Source organism: Ursus arctos, unplaced genomic scaffold (assembly GCF_023065955.2).
Source record: "Ursus arctos isolate Adak ecotype North America unplaced genomic scaffold, UrsArc2.0 scaffold_22, whole genome shotgun sequence".
NCBI lineage: Eukaryota > Metazoa > Chordata > Mammalia > Carnivora > Ursidae > Ursus > Ursus arctos.
In genome coordinates, this window is record NW_026622897.1 from 1,454,205 (window position 1) to 1,475,564 (window position 21,360).

Here is a 21,360-nt window from a genome sequence, read left to right on the forward strand (position 1 = left end):
CCCCTTTCTCCACATCCTGGCCAACATCTATTGTTTCCTGCCTTAATTTTAGCCTTTCTGACAGGCGTGAGGTGGTATCTCATTGTGGTTTTGATTTGTATTTCTCTGGTCCCTAGGGCTGTTGAGCATTTTTTCGTGTGTCTGTTGGACATTTATATGTCGTCTTTGGAGAAATGTCTATTCATGTCTTCTGCCCATTTCTTGACTGGATTATTTTGGGGGGGGGGGCGTGTTTGGTAAGTTCTTTTTTTTTTATTTTTTATTTATTTATTTATTTATTTTTAAAGATTTTTTATTTATTTATTTGACAGAGAGAGAGACAGCCAGCGAGAGAGGGAACACAAGCAGGGGGAGTGGGAGAGGAAGAAGCAGGCTCATAGCAGAGGAGCCTGATGTGGGGCTCGATCCCAGAACGCCGGGATCACGCCCTGAGCCGAAGGCAGACGCTTAACCGCTGTGCCACCCAGGCGCCCCAGTTCTTTTTTTTTTTAATTTAAATTAAATCAGCCAACATATAGTACATCATTAGTTTCAGATGTAGAGTTCAGTAATTCATCAGTTGTATATAGCACCCAGTGCTCATCACATCCTGTGTCCTCCTTGGTAAGTTCTTTATAGATTTTGGATACTAGCTCCTTATCTGATAGGAAATTTGTAAATATCTTCTCCCATTCTGCAGGTCATCTTGTAGTTTTGTCACCTGTTTCCTTTGCTGTGCAAAAGTTTTTTATCTTGATGAAGTCCCAGTAATTTATTTTTGCTTTTGTTTCCCTTGCCTTTGAAGACGTGGCTAACAAGAAGTTGCTGTGGACAAGTTTGAAGAGGTTGCTGCCTGTGTTCTCCTCTAGGATTTTGATGGAGTCCTGTTTCACATTTAGGTCTTTCATCCATTTTGACTTTATTTTTGTGGATGGTGTAAGAGAATGGTTCAGTTTCATTCTTCTACATGTGGCTGTCCAGTTTGACCAACACCATTTGTTGAATAGACTGTCTTTTTTCCATTGGATATTCTTTCCTGATTTGTCAAAGATTAGTTGACCATAGAGTTGAGGGTCCATTTCTGGGCTCTCTATTCCATTCCATTGATCTCTGTCTGTTTTTGTGCCAGTACCATGCTGTCTTGAAGATTGCAGCTTTGTGATAGAGCTTGAAGTCCAGCATTGTGATGCCTCCAGCTTTGGTTTTCTTTTTCAACATTCCTTTGGCTGTTTTGGGTCTTTTCTGGTTCCATATAAAACTTAGGATTATTTCTTCTAGCTCGTGAAAAATGCTGGTGGTATTTTGATAGGAATTACATTGAATATGTAGATTTCTCTGGGCAGCATAGACATTTTAACAATATTTATTCTTCTAATCCATGAGCATGGAACGTTTTTCCATTTCTTTGTATCTTCCTCAATTTCTTTCATGAGTGTTCTATAGTTTTCAGAGTACAGATCCTTTACCTCTTTGTTTAGGTTTATTCCTAGGTATCGTGTGGTTTTTGGTGTGATTGTAAATGGGATCTGTTTCTTAATTTCTCTTTCTTCTGTTTCACTGTTAGTGTATAGAAATGTAACTGGTATCTGTACATTGATGTTGTATCTTGCCATGTTGCTGAATTCCTGAATGAGTTCTAGCTGTTTTTTGGTGGAGTCTTTAGGGTTTTCCACATAAAGTATCAATGTCATCTGCGAAGAGTGAGAGTTTGGCTTCTTCTTTGCCAGTTTGGATGCCTTTTATTTCTTTTTGTTGTCTGATTGCCGAGGGTAGGACTTCTAGTACTATGTTGAACAATAGTGGTGAGCGTGGACGTCCCTGTCCTGTTCCTGACCTTAGAGGAAAAGCTCTCAGTTTCCCCCATTGTGGGCCTTTCATACATGGCTTTTATGATATTGAGGTATGTTTGCTTTATTGCTACACTGTGGAGAGTTTTAATCAAGAAAGGATCCTGTATTTTGTCAAATGCTTTTTCTGCGTCAGTTGAGAGGATCGTATGGTTCTTGCCCTTTCTTTTGTTAATGTGGTGGATCCCATTGATTTGTGGGTGTTGAACCACCTTGCAGCCCAGCAGTATGTCCCTCTTGGTCCTGGTGAGTCATCCTTTTAATGTACTGCTTGGTCCTATTAGTATCTGGTGAGAATTTTTACATCTGTGTTCATCAGGGATATTGGTTTGTAATTCTGCTTTTTGGTGGAGGCTTTGTCGGGTTTGGGGATTAAGGTAACGCTGGCCTCATAGAATGAATTTGGAAGTTTTCCTTCAAGATTTATATTTCTGTTGGACTCGCGTGTATTTCTTTAGTTCTAAAATTTTTACTGTCTTTTCAAAATAAAATCATTCATCTATATAAAGGCATATATATAACAGTAATATATATACAAAACATTAAAAGCATGATGATAAAATGAAACTCATGAACCAATAATGAAGAGCAACAATATTACCAGTAACTTGAATCAACTTCCATGATTGTTGTGTTCCTTTCCCATTCTGCTAAAGGAGCCAACATTCTCTTTTGTTTTAAACTTTTTTAGTAGTTGTATTGCATGCATGCATTCACACACACACTTGTTCCTAAAAGCATATTGCTTCATTTTGCTAATTTTTTAATTGATAAAACACTGTATTGCGTGTGGTGTTCTAGGGCTTGAATATCTCACTGTACGTTATTTTTCTAGTATTCTGTTTATGTTACTGGTTTAGCTGTAGTTTCATTATTATTGCTTTATAGTATTTCATTATATAAATAAAACTCCTCATTTTTTAGTTATGGCAAACTACACAGTATGTCCATTTGTGTACATGTCTCATGGTATGTCTGAGCAGAGTTTCTCCAGGTACATATCTACGAATAGAATTGTGTCAGAATGCTTTTAATGGCTGTACTACTTCACATTTTCACCGGAAGACTGTAGTATCTACATCCTTTAGTTCCCACCAGTCGGTAGTATTTTTGAATGCCTTCCAATTTGCTAATAGAGTGGGTTAACATAGTATCTCATTGTGGTCTTAATGTGTATTTTTAACACCCTTCTGTGTACTTAGGGGCCATCCCTGAGTTTTAATTGGAGGGACTGCAGTGAGACAGATGGGGCTGCAGCACAGTGGGAGGTGGGGAAGGGCTGGTGGGATGTGAGGCCAGGAGGCAGCAGGGGCCCAGGGGGGCTAGAGAGTAGGGAGCCCGTGAGTGGGGAGCGTGGTGAGTGGGGGGAGCCTGGTGAGTGGGGAGCCTGGTGAGTGGGGGGAGCCTGGTGAGTGGGGGGAGCCTGGTGAGTGGGGAGCCCGTGAGTGGGGAGCCTGGTGAGTGGGGGGAGCCCGGTGAGTGGGGAGCCTGTGAGTGGCCTTGATGAGTGCAGGGCAGTGTGGCAGCAGTGACCACAGAGGGGAGACTAGGCAGAGACAAGGCAGGGAACGGCTGCGGGGCCTTGGTTCTGCAGGTTTGGGGAGGAGGTTCTTCCTGATCACGTTCCTTAGTAGCTGGAATTCTCTAGAGAAAGAATTTCTGTTAAGGCACCATGCTTGTTTGTCTGTAGGAGCTATGTGTTTTTAAGTGCTAGCTGCGTATTCAGTTACTTTTTTTCTAAACATGCTTTGGAGTTCCAGAACTTGATTATTTCTTTGGACCCAATAGCAGTTTCATAGCAGAGTTCTTAGAAGGAGTTATGTTTATTCCTAATGATGGTTTTTCTATTGCTGAAGATTTGCAGATTAATGGCTCGTGTAATAATTTTAGCCACGGTGCGCTGCGTGGCTGTTAGGAGCTCTCAGCAGCTGTGCTGACCCTGACGCACGGGGTTTTCCTCCATTCCTGCAGAAGACACAAGGTCCTGGTGCATTTATTTTGTGACATCAGGAAGCTGAAGATGCTCTTCTGTCTCACATATCCTCCCATCTGAGTGTATTTACTCATGTTTCGGGACGTATTTGTGTGCTACAGCTTTGCCAGTCGCACCGTCAGCAGCAAGAGGTGCTGTGAACTTTGGTTCGCGAGTGTCAACCTCGGATTTCTGTGGGTAGGCAAGTCTGGATTTGATTACTTGCCGCTTTTCAAGTTCTAAGACCATTTAAGACAAAAGCAAAAGAATTGAAAGACATTAGCAGTCTATTTAATTATGTAACATACGCGATAATTTTTTTTTTATTTTTGAATGTTTACAAGGAAACACTAAGTTCACTAACATTATAAACTTCATACTTTACTTTTCTGTGTTACCATTTAGTAAGAAATAAAAATGTCTCTTAGTTTGAAAACTAAGCTGTTAAAGGGAAACAAGCATTTATCTGCTTTGTGAATGAGGTTTCATGATAATGGAAGGGAAATTGATGAAAAAATATTCTTCTTTATTGAATAATTCTCAATAATAAAGAGAAGGAAGGACAGAATTTGAAATATCACTTTTACAAATCCTAATAAAGTAATTGATTCATAAAATTGTTACCGAATTTGGGACTGGTGCCTGGAAGGTCGATGGGGAAGTTTGCAGGGGAGGGATCAGCAGCCGCTCCCTGTGCCCAGTGATGAGTCTGCCCATCAGAGTGGGGTCCTGCAGACACTGAGTGCCTCCTGGTGCGACGCAGTCGAAAGTACACTTTGCAAAGGCCTCTCTGAAGAAAAGTGAACTTGAACCCAGGTGAGATTTTAGAACGACTCCTGGTTAGCAGGAATCACAGGGAGTAAGGAACAAATTAAAAAACACCATTGGATCCAGAATGTGGGACATTCTGCAAGGTAATGGTCTCAGCTTTATCAACATGTTATAGACATGCCAAAACTGCCCTGAACTGAAGGGCCTTAAAATCCATCGCAACCGCATGACCCTTCAAATAAATGTTGAGGCCATCAGGAAAATTTAAACATGCAAGAGGTGTTATAGGACACAGATGAATTTTTAGCCAGTGTTTGTACTGACCCTAACGTCCACTTTTTCACTTTCCTGGTTACTCTCTGAACTTCTTAACACTGTTTTTATTATTATTATAATTTCATACAGTATCTTATTAGGTTGATGTGCACACAACACAGTGATTTGATATTGGTGTAGTTGAGAGCTGATCACCACCACAAGTCTAGCTACCATCTGCTACCTTACAGAATTAGTCTGATATGACTGTCGATCCCATGCTGGACATTACATCCCCAACGCTTATTTGTAACTGGAGGTTTGTACCTCTTCATGTCTGTCACCCACTTCTGTCCACCCTCGCCCTCCCCCGGCAGCTACCACTTTGTTCTCTGTATCTGTGAATCTGGGTTTTGTTCTGTTCTGTTTTGTTTTTTAAATTTCACATACATAGGAAATCGTCCAGTATTTGTCTTTCTCTGACTTATTTCACTTAGCATGATGCCCTCAAGGTCCATCTATGTTGACTCAATGGCCAGCTGTCATTCTTCTTTATGGCTTAGTATTCCATTGCGTATATATGATTATATTCCGTACGTACTGTGATACATACATCATGCACATAGAAACACCATATTTTTCTTTAGCCATTCATCTGTCAGTGGCTGTCTCAGTTGTCTTCACGTCTTGGATGTTGTACTGAATGCTGCAGTGAACGGGTAGGTGCATTTATCATTTCTTGTAGTAGATACGGAGAAGTGCGATTGCTGGGTCATACGGTGGTTCTGTTTCTCATGTTTTGAGGAACTCCATACTGTTCTGCACATTGGTTGCCCCAGGGAGCATTCCTCTGTCACATGCATGAGGGCTCCCCTTTCTTCACATCCTCTCCAACATTAGTTATTTCTTGTCTTTGTCATAATAGCTATTCTGACAGGTGTGAGGTGATATCTCATTGTGATTTTGATTTGCGTGTCCCTGATGAGTGATGTTGAACATCTTTTTATGTGTGTGTTGGTCATTTGTGTCTTCTTTGGAAAAATGTCTATTCAGCTCCTCTGCCCAATTTTATTTTACTTTTTTAAAGATTTTATTCATTTGAGAGAGAGCTCATAAGCAAGGGGAGAGGGAGAAGCATACTCCCTGAGGAGCAGGGAGTCCAACATGGGGCTCGATCCCAGGACCCTGAGATCATGACCTGAGCTGAAGGCAGATGCTTAACCATCTGAGCCACCCAGGTGCCCCCTCTGCCCAATTTTAAATAAAATGGTTTGGTTTTTCATGTTGAGTTTTGTGAGTTCTTTCTATGTTTTGGATACCAACCCCTTATCAGAGATAAGGTTTACAAATATCTTCTTCCATTCAGTAGGTTCCTTTACATTTTGCTGATGGTTCCTTCACTGTACAAAAGCTTTTTAGTTGGATGTGGTCCTGTTTGTTTATTTTTGCTTTTGTTGTTGTAAGATTCAAAAAACATCGCTAAGACCAATGTCAAGGAGCTTACTGCCTATGTTTTCTTACAGGAGTTTTAAGGTTTCAGGTTTTACATTCAAGTCTTTAATCCATTTAAGTTACTTTTTCTTTTTTTTTTTTAAGATTTTATTTATTTATTTGACAGAGATAGAGACAGCCAGCGAGAGAGGGAACACAAGCAGGGGGAGTGGGAGAGGAAGAAGCAGGCTCATAGCGGAGGAGCCTGATGTGGGGCTCGATCCCGGAACGCCGGGATCACGCCCTGAGCCGAAGGCAGACGCTTAACCGCTGTGCCACCCAGGCGCCACTAAGTTACTTTTTCTATGCAGGATAAGATAGCGGTCATTTCATCATTTCATTGTTTCCCATTTTAATGTCTGATTTTCCAACCCCATTTACCGAGGAGGCTGTCCTTCCTCCATCCTGTATTCTCACCTCCTTTGTTGTAAATTAATTAACCGCGTGCGTGGTCATTTATTTCTGGCCTCTCCATTCTGTTCCATTGATCTATAAATCTGTTTATGCCAGTACCATACTGTTCTGATTACTACAGCTTTATGGTAGAGTTTGAAATCAGGAAGCATGAAACCTGCAGCTTCTTTCTTCAAGATTGCTTTGGCTATTCAGGGTCATCTGGCCTTCCATACAAATTTCAGGACTGTTTGTTCTAGTTCTGTGAAAATGCCGTTGGAGTTTTGATAGAGATTGCATTGAGTCTGTAGATTGCTTTGGGTGGTATGGACGTTTTAACAGTGTTTGCTCTTCCAGTATAGGTGCATAGAATGTCTTTCCATTTATTGGTGTCTTCTTCAGTTTCTTTCATCAGTATGATTTTCAGTGTATAATGTATTTAATCTCCTTAATTGTACTTACTCCTAGGTACTTTGTTTTGACCCAGTTATAATTTCTCTTTCTGTTGTTGCGTTATTGGTGTGTAGAAACACTGCAGATTTCTGTCTGTTGATACTGTATCCTATGACTTCACTGAACTCCCTTTGTTAATTCTTTAGTTTTCCATATATATGTCATGTCATCATCAAATAGTGATACTTTTTCTCCTTTATTTGGGTACATTTTTTTTCCTTGCCCAGTTGCTGCGGCGAGGTCTTCCGATCCTGTGTTGAATAAAAGTGCCAGGAGGGGGCGTCCTTGTCTTGTTACTGTCCTTAGGAGAGCCCCTTTCCTCTTTTCATCATCAAGTGTGATGTTAGCTATAGGACTGTCAGATAGGGGCTTTATTAAGTTGACATGTTTCCTTTATACCCACTCTCTTGAGGGTTTTTTTTTTTTTACATCAGATATAGATGTTAAATTTTGTCGGATGCTTTTTCTACATCTATTGAGATGATCCTAGGATTTTTAACTTTCATTTAGTTAGGTGATGTCCTACATTGATTTGCAGATGTTGAATCATCGTTGAACTCCTGGAATAAACCCCACTTTATCATGATTTATCATTCTTTTAATGTATTGTTTGACTTGGTTTGTTAGTATTTTATTGAGGATTTTTGCATCTTTGTTGATCAGTGATATTGGCCTGTGATTTTTTTTGTAACATTCGTGTCTGCTTTTGGTATCAGGGTAAAGATGGCTTTGCAAAATATGTTTAGAAGCCCTTACTGCCCTTCAGTTTTTTAGGAAGAGTTTGAGAAGGATAGTTATTTAAGTCTTCTTTGAATGTTTGGTAGATTAATCTGCTACCTATATATTTTTCCATTGAGATTATTACTCACATATTTTTGTTACTAATTAGTATCAACTTCTTTTCAGTTTAAAGAAAATTTTTAACATTTATCGTACAGCCAATTTAGTGGTGAACTTCTTAGCTTTGGCTTATCTAGAAAACTTTTTCTGTCATTCAGTTCTTAATGATAACCTTGCCAGACAGAGTCTTCTTGGTTGGAAGTTTACTTTCCTTTCAGCGCTCTGCGTATGTCATGCCACTCTCATCTGCCTGTGACATTTCTGCAAAAAGTCGCTGATAGCCTCACGGCCACAGCTACACTACAAGGTTTCCCTTGTATGTGACATAATGTTTGTCTCTTGCTGCTTTTAGGGTTCTCTCTTTATCCTTGACTTTTACCATTTTAATTATAATATGTCTTGGTGTAGATCTCTTTGGTTTTATCTTATTTGGAACTCGCTGGCTTTCCTGGACCTGGGTATCTGTTTCCTTGCTCAGATTAGGGAAGTTTTCATCTATTATTTTTTCAAATAAGTTTTTTCTCCTTCATCTCTCTCTTCTGCTTCTGGGACCCCTGTAATATGTATATTAGTCTGCTTGATGTTGGCCTCTAGGCCCTTCAAGGTGTATTCACTTCTTTTAAATCTTTTTTCTTTTAGTTGCTAGATCTGGGATAATTCCATTGCTTTGTCTTACAGCTCAATGATCTGTTCTTTTTGCTTTATCCAGTCTGCTGTTAAACCTCTGTAGTCTATTTCTAGTGCATTTATCGTATTCTTCATCGCTGTGACTTGTGTTTGGTAATTTCTTATATTTTTTATGTCTTTGTTGAAATTCTCTTTGTGTTCATCCATTCTTTGCCAGAGTTCAGTATCATCCTTGTGACCATTACTTTGAACTCTTCATAGGGTATATACTTAGCTTTGTTCCATTAAGGTCTTTTTCTGGAGTTTTGTCTTGTTCTTTCATTTGGAACATACCCCTGTGTCCTCGTTTTGCCTGATCTTCTGTGTGTGTTTCTCTGTGCTAGGTGAAAGAGCTTCCTCTCCCATTCCTGAAGGAGTAGTCTTACCTAGGAGATGATCAGTGGGTCCCAGGTGCACAGTCCCTTGTGGGCACCATGGCCCATGCTCCAGGGGAATTTGTGGACTTCCTGTACCCCTCAACTGTGTTGGAGCCCTGGCTGCTGTGTGGCGAGGGTGGGGCACTCACCCAGCTGTTGATCAGCCGAGGGCGAGGGAAGCATGTTCTCTGGGCTGGCTGTTGTGTGGCTATGTTGGGGATGGGGTGGGGAGCTTGCCTGGCTCTTTGATACGTGGTTGTGGTGCCCGGGGCAGGACACGCATTCTGTTACTGTTACACGGCTGCAGCACCGTGGGGTGGGGCATGCTGTGTGGGGCTAGCCAGTTAGAGAATGATCGCCAGAATTGCACCTGCTAAGTGTCCGCATTAGCAAGGTAGAATGAGATTGCAGAAATGATGCCCACCAGTGCCTCTATCCCTGCTAAGAGTCCTAACAGGTTCCTGTCTTTCCAGTGGTCAATTTAAGATGAGTAAATCGGTCCCCTTTATCTGTGGCCTAGTTATTTATCAGACTCCTGCTTTTGCACTTGGTCTGGGGTGAGTGTGTGTGAGTGAGTTCTTTAAGAGCAGGTCCGTTATTCCATATAGTTGTATTTCTCCCTGTCATACTCTAAATTGCTTTTCAGAGCCCAGCATTTTCAGGGCTGTGTCTTTGGTACAGGACCCAAGGGTTGGCGTGCGTGCTGGCGAGGACAAAACCCTCATTCCTCTGGGGAAAGTTCTGCATTATTGAGATCCCTCCTGATTGGGGGGTCATCATTCTTGGGGTGGGATTTTTAGCTAGGGCATGTCTACCTCTCCTACCGATCTTGATGTAGCTCTTTTATCCTTTTTGAGGAGGCACTGTTCATCAAGTTTTCAGGACCTTTTCCAAGGAAATTATTCCATATGTAGCCATAGATTTGTTGTGTTCATGCGAAAAGGTGCGTTCAGAATTTTCTGAACGCTGTCATCTTGAAATACCTGCTTCTAACATTGTTATGTTGCTTTAATAATTATCTTTTTTCAGTTTTTACAGCTTATTAAGAAGTTAGTTGATGTTCAATGAGCTGTCCATGTTTAGAGTGTATGATTTGATAAGGCTTTACATATGTATACACCATTTGGAATATTTCACACCATTAAGATAGTGAACATTTCCATCACCCCCAGAAGTTTTCTGTAACACTGTAATCTCTGTGTCCTACCCCACGCAACTGCCGATGTCTTTTTTGTCATTGATTAGTGTGCATTTTCCAGAGTTTTGTATGAAAGGACTGTACAATTAAGTACCCCCTCTGTCGGGCTCGTCAGTCGACGTGATTACTGTACTTGTCAGGGTTGTCGTGTGTATCAGGAGTTGGTTCCATTTTCTTGCTGAGTAGTCGCCGTGGTGTGCGTGTACCGCAGTGTGCTCACGCACTCGCTCCTTATTGCTTCTCGCTTGAGGCTCTACAAAAATTAAGCTGCTGTGGCCATTTGCACATTTTCTGTCTTTGCATGAGCTATGCTTTTATTTCTCTTGGTCAAATACTTCAGAGTAGGATGGGTGGATGATACGACATGTACATATTTTTTAATTAACTGCCAAACTGTTTTCAAATGTGGTATATAATAAACTGAAAAAAGCAGATAGATGTGTTAGAAGACACAGATGTGCATGGATGTGTATATATAATTATGTAACCAAAGTTACATATAAAACGTTAATATGTACTATTCATAACTTAATGTTCATCCTCAGTATTTGAAACTGGTATATTTCCTAGCCCTAGTAAAATTTAAACATCCTTTGATGAGAGAGAAGTTCATTCTTAATTTGCTTAATCAAATTGTATAAGCTAGGAGATCTCCTGAGATTTTAATTTCAGCCTTTTAATATATCACTTTGAAAAATGATGTGAGTGTTTAACATGGGGAAGTGGACTGTGCATTTCACTTTTGATCTTGAGTGAAATCTCATCTCACAGATCACAGCTTGGTCTTGTGTATGAGTGGCATAAATATTTTTATCGAAAGACATGAGACCTGTAGAAGAGGGGTTCCCCCCCTTTGTTAACATAAGGATAAACTTCTGGACATTCTTCCATATCCTACTCTAACAAGTTAGTGTATTGCTTCCTTTTTGCAGTCTGTGGGAAGATGAATGTGATTTGTTATGTCCTGATATGTGGACACAGCTAAACACACTGTACTTGGCCCAGCACCCAGCGGGAGCATGGAGATGTTTGGGGTAGGGGATGAGAGTATTGACTAAGTAACATTTTAAGGGCTCCCAAGTAACTGTTGAAAAAGGACATAATACTTGAGCTGAAGTTAAAAATTAATATTATCTAATGAATTTTTAAATGTTTTATTATTAAGATTTTATTTGAGAAAGAGAGTCGGGGGTGGAGAGGTGGGGGGGGCAGAGAGAATCCCAAGCAGGTTTCATGCCCAGTGCAGAGCCCAATGTGGGGCTCAATCTCACAACCCGGAGATCATGACCTGAGCTGAAATCAGGAGTTGGATGCTTAACTGAGCCACCCAGGCTCTTTTTATTTCAAATATAGACAAATAGAAAAATATATAGCATGAATATAATTTTTATGAAACTATTACAAGTTACTTCATGTTTTGGTAAATTGTTATATTGTCTGAGAAAGTGATGATTTAGTTTTTTTTTTTTCCTTTCAAGTCCTTATTCATTTAACTGCCTTTTCTTGTTTTCTTGGGATAACTAGATATTTGGGTGAAATGTTGAATAAAAGAAATGACAGTCAACATTCTTTTCTCGCTCTGATTTTAAAGGGATTTTTAAAGGCTTTCTAACATTTGATTCTAATATTTGCCACATTTTGTAGACACCATTTATAAGGTTGCAATAGTCTGCCTGGGTTATTGTAACAAAACACAGATCTTTCCTGACTTACAGTGGGGTTCTAGCTCAATCAACCCATCGTAAGTTGAAAATATTGTAAGTGGGAAATGCATTGAAGACACCTAATCCAGTAAACATCATAGCTTACCTCGCTGACCTTCAGCATGCTCAGGACACTTATGCTAGCCTGCAGTTGGGCAGAATCATCTAAGACACAGCCTGTTTTATAATAAGATGTGGAATAGGTCACGTAATTACTGACTACTGTACTGACGGTGAAAACAGCAGGGTTGTAAGTGCGCTGGTTGTCTACCCTGCGGACGGTGGGCTGACAGGGAGCTCAGCGCCGCCCCTCAGCACCGTGAGGGAGGAGCGGGGAACGATCAGAGCTTGATACGCCCTTTCTCCTGAGTGCTTAGCTCCTCCGGGACATCGTGAGGTTGAAACATTTTAGGTAGAACCGTCGTAAGCGGGGCGCCATCTGTAGCACAGACTGGGTGGGAGGCTTAACCAACAGCGGAGCTTGGGAGTCCGCATGTTCAGGTTTGGGGAGGACTCTCCTTCCTGCCCTGTAGATGACTGTCCCCTCACCGTGGACTCACATGGCTCTTCCTCTGTGCCTTTTTGCAGAGACACAGACCGAGAGTGCGTGTGAACTCCCGCGTGTGTCTCCTTACTTCCTCAGAGGCCCATCTCCAGACACGGTCAAGCTGGGGAAGGAGCTTCAACTGTTGGTTTTGGGGGGATGCAGACGTTCAATCCATAACGTACATTGAAGAAGTTTTCTGTTATTCTTGATGATTTAATTAGTCTTTGCTCCACAGCAAGCCATCCCAAAACTTTGTGACTTGAAACAGTAATATTTTATGATTTTTTTTTTTTTAATGATTCTGAGGGTTGGCTGGGTTATTTCTCTTTGTTTTCCTCTTCAGTTTCACATGTGAGGCTGCCTTCATTAGGAGAGTTGACAGGCCTGGAGGGCCAGGACAGCCTTGCTTATGTTTGCAGGTGACCCTGGCTATTGGCTGGGGTGACTTGGTTTTCAACGACCTTGTCTTTCATCTTCCAGAAGCTCGCATGCTGATTCAGGGTTCCAAGGCTAGAGCAGGAACTGCTAATTCTCTTAGAATGTAACTTATTTAATTTCTCTATTTTCTCATTAGTAAATTGGGAGTGTTTGTTTTCAAAATCTATATTCCTTCTCATTCCAAGAAGGATTACACCAGAGGCGACTTAAAAAATATAAGTCATCTCTTGGTATAAAATCAACAGTTGAGGAAATAGGCCAAAGAGAAAATGAGGAAAGGAAAAGAAAACTAGGGAAACCGTTTATGCCAAAAGAAGACAAAACAGACAACGAAGTTCATGCTCTAAAGTTCTATAAAGTCTGGGCACCTGGGTGGCTCAGTCGGTGAAGCATCTGCCTTCGGCTCAGGTCATGATCTCAGGGTCCTGGGATTGAGTCCTGCATCGGGTTCCCTGCTCAGTGGGAAGCCTGCTTCTCTCTCTGCCCCTACACCTGCTTGTGCTCTCTCTGTCAGATAAATAAGTAAAATGTTCTAAAAAGTCAGTATTGTTAGATCAGAAATTCTTCTGCGTGTGTCATAATATTCAGAGGAAAATGCAATTCACTGTAAGATTTAGAGTCTTAAAAATAAACACACTCACTGCTCAGGAGAAGCATAGGTATTCCTCGGGTGCCTCTCATTGTTCTTGGAAGGAGGACAAGTGGAGCGGGCTACCAGCATCTTCTTAGCTTTCCTGCAGCTGCGCGGGCGCCCCAGAGTGTGCGAGCGGCATCGCGCGCGCTGCTCCGTGTGGACAGAGCCGGGAAGAAGAGGCACAAGTGTGCTGTTCATGGAAAATCTCATCCCTTTTGATCCCATTTTAAGGGAGTACTATTGAGTAAAGTAGTTTTTAATCGGTTTAAAATACGGATACTGGAAAGATATTTTATTACCTGCACTTTGTAAAAAGATATATATGTAAGACTTTATAAGAACAAAAGATGGTCTATCATTTCAAGTTATAGCTCTATCCTCATTGTAAAAATAAATTTATTAGATATTTGAACTCCCTTTTTATTTATTTATTTATTTATTTTAAAGATTTTATTTATTTATTTGACAGAGAGACAGCCAGCGAGAGAGGGAACACAAGCAGGGGGAGTGGGAGAGGAAGAAGCAGGCTCCCAGCGGAGGAGCCTGATGTGGGGCTCGATCCCAGAACGCTGGGATCACGCCCTGAGCCGAAGGCAGACGCTTAACTGCTGTGCCACCCAGGCGCCCCTGAACTCCCTTTTTATTAATCTTTGTTTATTTAAAAATTATGATAGTGTTATTAAGAAAAACAAACCTCACATATTATTTTTGCAGGACAGAAAACATGACCTTTTGGGGCTGGTAAATACTTTATTCTTAAAATAGTTTTTTGCCTCATGTAAAAAAATTTTGAATCTTTTTTCCTTTAGACATCCCTTTGCATTCTTATTTGTTTCCTGTCATGTTTGATAAATTTAAAACACAAATAAGTGATAGGAGATGTTACCAGAGTTAAAATAGCACTTCTTCTGACTACCAACTAGTGATGTTTTGTGGTGCAGCAAAGCTGATGAATGAGCTGCTGCTTTAAGGTTCAGCTAGAGCAAATGAAAACAATTTATCAGAAAAACAAAGAAAATGAAACACTGAATCACCATGAGTTTTTCAAGATTGGAGAATCAATCAAAAGCTCTAGAAGTAAGTTGAGTTTTACAGCGTGATTTTGGGTGTTTAACAACCGAGCAGTGCGTTCATTTCGGAAGATTGATGGCTCTTATTTTGTTACGAACTTGACTAATACAAGGAACCAACGAAATATGAAATATAGCCCAATCTGTTAAAAAAGGAAAAACAATTTATGTCTTTCAAAAAATAAAACAAATTGAGTCAACATGCTGCAAAGGTTGAAGTTTAAAATACTAGCTTAGGAAAACGCACGCCTGTGGCTGTGGGTTTATTTTAGGCCAGGTAAGCGAGGAGATTTACCGTTTCGTTGAAACACTAGTGGAGGTGAGTCCGTGGTCGCTCACTGTTGGGTACACCCCGCTCTCTGCAGTCCAGTGCTGAGCGTCCTCCGTTCTAGCTCCTCCCTCGTGGCAGGTGATTAACAGGTGAGCTCCTGACGCGGAAGTCTGCAAGGACCACCTGAGCAGACAGAAGTGAGGGAGCGGGTTTGGTGAGCAGGGTGATGGCGAAGCTGGTCACGAGGAGGGCACAGAGGGGTCAGTGCGCACCTTACCTCGTTCTAACTGGTCCGTCCGCACGTCGTTCGTTAGAGTCGAAGTGGGAGGGAACATTTACGTGACAACAAAAAATTAATACGGAGCCTTAAGACTTGGATTTATGATCATTTGTGACAACAAATAATTACTTAGAATTGTTTTACTGTTTTATGTAGTTTGGTATGCTATGTACTATCTTTCCTACCATTTCCTCTTTTCAGAAATGCTATCTTTAATTAGCATTTGGAAATTACAAAGTTTAAGCGAGTCAAACTGAAAAATATTTTAGGTTTCAGACATGAGCAAACAGAGACACTAAGATCATTGACGATAGATAATTGGAGCTTTCTGACTAACGAAGCCACTTCTCACATAAGAGGCAGTATAACGTGTAATTTTTATGATCGTTTCTCTCACTTTTAAGTTCTCTTTTTAAAAACTGCTTAAGGAAATTGGTTAAATGTTAAGCCAATTGAAGAGAGAATGGGATTAAAACTTATTTATATTTGGTCTTTAGTTTTATAACATCAGTGTAGCTATTTTTGTGTCCTGACTGTTTCTGTCTGTTCATTTTTGGCTACTACTTATTTTCATCCAGGTGATTTCACAGTTGAAAGTCTTGGGCAGATCCGCAGCAGCTGGCTGCAAATTCGATAGAGAAATCTGGTCTAACGAGCTGTCCCCGGTCCTCAACCTCTGGAAGAAACTAAACCAGGTTAGTGCTGGAGTAGTACTCCAGTTGTTGCCCCGTTTTCCTCCCTATCCTTTTTTTTTTTTTTTTTTCCCAGTTTTACCCCCAGATTGTCTCTTGGTCAAACTTTGCACTTCCCCTTCCTGTGTACTGGTGTCCGGGAAGGAGGAGGACAGATGAGCCTGAGAGGCAGGGTGGCTGGCGTCACTGTCATGCCCGCTGTTGTACCAGCTCGTCTGCACCTGCTGCGTGTTCCTGTGATCACTGCTTGCCGTCTCTCTGCTCGTTCTGTGAAGTCAACGACTGCTCGTCAAAGTGGCATTTTTCACAGGACTCAGGGTGCTGAGGGAGCACCGTTGGTCGGCTGGAAGTTGGTGTGGTTTTGTACTGTAGAATAGTTATGTTGTTGACCGTGGAGTAGGTGCTCACTCACCAGGCAAAGCCGACAGAGTACCGTGAGTCCTGGTCTTGGAGAACAGGGCTTTAGTTTCTGGATTTGACAAATTTACTTATGCAGTTCATCCATTTAGTAATACTGTAAAAATGCCTGTGTATCGGATCTAACCTCCTAAAATAAGGGAAGTCAAATAAAGCTAATTTCAGAACCTAGGAAAACGTTTAAAACCTTCAACAAATTCGAAGTCCTCACACCTTACAGAATTGTAATTTTGGGTTATTAGGACAGTCTCAACAATTGGTCAGCAGTCTCAGTAAGCACTGACCCCTGCTAACTGCAGTCACTGCTTCTACTCAGATCATCGCACTGAGAAAGCTTGATGTAGGCAGCTGGAGGAGAAACCTCACACCGGCTGGCATCCTAAGCCACACTCCCCACTCTGCCCACAAGTAAGCACTCTGTACGTGTCCTGACTGCGATCCCGTCTTCGTACCAATTCAGAGGGAAGGGTCTCTTCTTCCCTCTTCCGTGCTTAAATCAGCCTTTGTTTCTTTTTAACTTAATAACCAAATTTATGCGCATTTTAATTCTCTCTGTTAGCAGTTAAGTTTTTATCTCGATGTATGGCAGTACTCTCCTTGTCAGCATCCAGCTTCTTGTCAGTTTCCTACTTGGTTTGCTTCTTAATATGTCATTGGCTACTTTGAATTTTATGTTGATTTTTGGAGCCATGCAATCCTTAAAATCTGTACACATATACAAACACATGTGTATTCAAATATATGCATATTATATCATATTGTGATATAGCTATTTATTCTGAGATTAATAATGTAACATTATTCTCAAAGGGTTCACTTAGAGACTAAAAACAATTGAAATTACTACATTTATCCCTTACAAAATTGTGAAAGTATGGTAAAAGTAATCCTAACTATTGCAGAGATCTCATCTTACATTTTAGAGACATAATCCACATATCTCCTGGAGACTTACTTGCTTTTCTCTGGAGTATAAGTGAACTTGTTGGACCCATTTTTCAAGTTTGAGTAAGACGGAGGCCTACTCCATGGTTCTGTCACCTTACTTTCTTACAGTTTTCTTGGTCTCTGAGTTTGCGCTGGTCACGTTTCTAGCTGACCTTCGATCTGGCCGTAAGCTGCCACTTCTGCGTGTGTTGCACAAGAAATCCAGCCTCTGATCTTGTAGTGCGGGAGAGGAAAGGTATCTTTTCTCTCTTACCGTATGAGATTCTCAGCTGGGTCTGCTACAGAAGGCAGATTAGCAAGACTAAAGCGTACAAATGTATTCAGTACAAGACTTGTGTGACACAGGAGCTTTCCTGAGGAAAGCGAGACCCCAGGAAGTGGTTAAACCTGAGCACTTTTCTGCTGGGTTTGATGAAGAGCGCAGAGTTGTGACCAAAGGACAGGACAAAAGGGGTTCAAGCCACAGATAGTAAACTGTGGAAAACTTCACAAGCCTGTATAAATAGATACGACAGCTTTGGGTCATTCTTTAAGTTCCTGATGTTGGCTCTTGACACTGTGCGGCATTTTCTGGAATATGCTGTTCGGTCTTCCCTCCCAACCTGCTTCCCCACCCACCATCCACTGGCATGTGCTCAGACCTTCTCTGTAACTCTGGAGAAGTCTCTACAGTTACTGCTTAAAGAGGACCACAGAAGTGACTTCAAAGGTCTGTATTAATTATTTACCTTTTAAGACCCAACCCAGCATTAGAAATTCAAATTAATTCTCTCTTTCCCAAACACTCATTTTTTTCTTTTGGGCTGTAGGCATAGTTTGTTCCTAGCCCTCTGCTGTTGGATTCATGGCACAGTTCTCCCTCACGCCCCCGTCCTGCTCGTGGCGCTCAGTGTGGGGACAGCAGCACAGACTAAAGTAGAGGACGCCAAAGTCAGTTCTTTTAGGCCAAGCACCTCGGGGAGAAGTCAGCTGTTCAGCTCAGTAGGCTCTTCCAGTGAGGCGCTATCCTGGAAGGCGGCCCGGTGCAGGGGTGGATCCCAGTAAGGCTGAGATGTCGGTCCTGAGCCACGTCTTCGGACCCACTGGCATTGGCCGCCTTGGCTGTGACTGTTCCAGCCGCAGACAGTTGGGGATCGTGCTCAGGTTGCAGTTCCCCTGCACACTCTTCTGAATTGCCTTCTGCCTCACATATTTACCTTTGTGAGTAAAATAAAGTGCCACCTTCTAAGCGTGGGCACATGTGGTCTCTTCTCGGGCTGCCTGGCGCTCCCCATACTGACTTCTTTGTACCGCATGTCCTGTTTCTGTCGCCAGAGTACTTGCTGGGTCTTTCTGTTGGTTGGTGGGTTGTTGGTTGGTGAATAACATGCCAAGCACCTTGGAACTTTTGTATCTGCTCTTGTGGTTCCCTTTGCATAGATGCACCTTCCTTTCTGTTCAGTTGGATAACTTTTTTTTTTTTTTAGAAACCTAACTAACACAAATACCCCTGCTCTCTCTAGCTTTCCAGAGCTATGCATTGCAAACACTGTGGTAATAGAGATGAGTAAACTGTCATCCTGTCCTTAAACTCAAAAAAATACTTAACAGGTGAATTCACAGAAATGATGCACGTAAGGAAGGGTCGCTCCAGCTCTGTTTTCCTCGTTTGTTTATTACATGAGCCCCTTTTAGTCATCTCGTGACAGTGTTCCTCGCTTTGCAGTTTCATAGTTATTTCTTTACACAGAGCATCACAGGAATGAAAGAATTTTCTAACTGAAAAAGATTGTAATTTTCTTTCCCAAGATGAAACTCTCAGTTACTATTATGTTGTATTTTCAATATAAACATTTTAAGTATGAGAAGGTTTGTCATGGTATATAATGTCATTATTGGGACATAACTGTTTTTCCTTCCTGTTCAAGAATCGGGGAAACAAACTGAGGGCTTCAGAGGGGAGGGGCATGGGGGACGGGGAGAGGCCGGTGATGGGTATTAAGGAGGGCGCATATTGCATGGAGCACTGGGTGTTATACGTAAATAATGAATCATGGAATTTTACATCAAAAACTAGGGATGTACTGTATGGTGACTAACATAACATAATAAAAAATTATTATAAAAAAAATCGGTAAACGCAGTTTGTTATAGGTCCCCCACTGGACGGGATCTTTATGTCCTGTTGGCACTGACTCTTTCTCCTCTGGGGAGGACGGGGAAGAGACTTTGTGCAGAGACTCCCAGGAAAGCTACTCAGCCGGGGGGACTGCAAGGCTCTTTGTCACCCCCCCGTCTCCCCGCCCCAGCCATTTCACTGGGCAGAGGGCCCTGCTGTCCGCCAGCACGGCCTGGCTCGTCACTCATGTAACATAGGATGAGAGGGTAGCTTCTGGGGCCAGACTTCTGGGCTCGGATCTGAGCGTTTGTACCTACTAGCTGTGTAGCTGTGTAGCCCAGGAAAATTACTCACCTTCTCTGTCTTCATTCTCTTACCTATAAAATGGGGCTAATGATAGTATTTGCCTCATAGGTGTCTCATCAGGATTAAATGAGTTAATCTATGTAAGGCTTTTATAGCAATGCCTGGTGTGTGAGCATTCTTGGCTGAGTAGTGTTTCACTGTTACTGAAGGCATAAAGATTTGTAACGTATGGTCTCTTTCCAGAGAGGCGTACATATGATGTGTGTCTCTTTCCAGAGCAAGATAATTTTATTATTTCTATAACTATGTATTCAGTCATTCGTTCAGAATATTTTCATGGAGAACTTCAGTGCTTTTGTGCTTGGAACTGTGTGGAAGGCAGAACCTGTAGAGTTACAGTTGGGTTACAAGAGAGAGCTTTAAAAAATTAAATGAGTAAATAAAGTACATAAGCAAAAAAATCATTACAAATTATTGCAAATGCTGTGGAGGGAAACACAGGTGCTGTTATAGAGAAGATGAACGATGTCCTATTTTGGACCGGAGAGTGAGGGAGTATCTTGCTCCAGGAGTGAAAGTGAATCTGAGAAGTGAGCCACGAGAAGACTGGAGCCACACTGAGTTGCAGGGGACACAGACCTTTCTAAGCGGCTGGGACGGCGTGAACACATTCCCCAAGTGGAGGACAAGTTCAGCACACTCCGTGAGCCTGAAAGGAAGCCAGGAAGCCCATGTGATTGGGGCACAGAGACTAGAGGGTTGTGTGGAGGGAGACGACGAAGAGGGATGGTGCCCAAGATGCAGGAGGAGCTTGTGTCTTACTCCAAGTGCAGTGAGGCCCGTGGAGAGAGTATGGAGCAGGGGGGTAGCTATGATCCTGTTGACCATTTTAACAGCGCTCCCCGGCTGTTGTGTAGAAGTGAGTTTGGAGTGAGGTTCGGGAGGAAAGAGGAAGAACAACCAGGGGCTGTTGTCGGAGTAGGAGGTGATGATGGCTTGGGTTGTGGTGGTGCCGTCAGGTTGGATCCTGGAAGTACTGCAGGGAGAGACGCATCGTGGATTCCCACGTGGGTTTTCTGGACGAGTGACTGGGCGGCGGTGGCGCCACTTACCGAGCCCGGGATCGGGGAGAGCTGCAGGCGCTGCGGGGGTAGGGGTGCAGTGGCCAGGCTGCTGCAGGGTTGGTGGAGAGCTTACGTGTGGACGTCAAGGAGAATGTTGGCTGCGTGGTGGGGACCTCAAAAAGGTTGCTAGGACTTGGGACTTACTAGCGTCTAGGGAACGCTTAAGTGATTACGAAGCATTACATGCATTACGTCATCCAGAGAGAGAAGGAAGAGGACTCAGAAACCGGCCCTGAGGAGTCCAACACAGAGTTAGAGGCAGGACAGGCATGACCAAGCTTTCCTTGAGGAAACAGCAAAAACCCAAAGCAGATGGAAGCATTCCAGAAGCCTTGAGGAGAGCGTCTTTCATTAGGAACAGGATTGCTGACTGTGCCGAGTTGCTGGTGTGAGGTGAGGAAACTGGGTACAGACTTGGCCACTGGATTTTCAGAATACAAGTCCCTGGTGACCTTGACCTGGACAGGAAGAGTTGAGGTGGAGCCAGGAGACCGGAGGTTGTGTTTGAAGGCTAACTGCCTTGGCCTGTGGGACAAGGAGGGGAGACTGTATGGAGAGGCAGCTCCTTCCAGAATGTGCTACCCGGGAGA

The 21,360-nt window shown here is 42.3% G+C and overlaps 1 protein-coding gene across 2 annotated transcripts in view; it reads left to right on the forward strand.

Annotated features, from left to right (window-relative positions):
- The window catches only part of DYNC2H1 (dynein cytoplasmic 2 heavy chain 1), a 299,368-nt gene that overhangs the window by 199,032 nt on the left and 78,976 nt on the right, over positions 1-21,360 (forward strand). For both annotated transcript variants that reach the window (XM_026505886.4, XM_026505887.4), the window contains one exon: positions 15,764-15,880. In XM_026505886.4, coding sequence (XP_026361671.2) covers positions 15,764-15,880 — 117 coding nt within the window. The remainder of the gene's footprint in view (positions 1-15,763; positions 15,881-21,360) is intronic.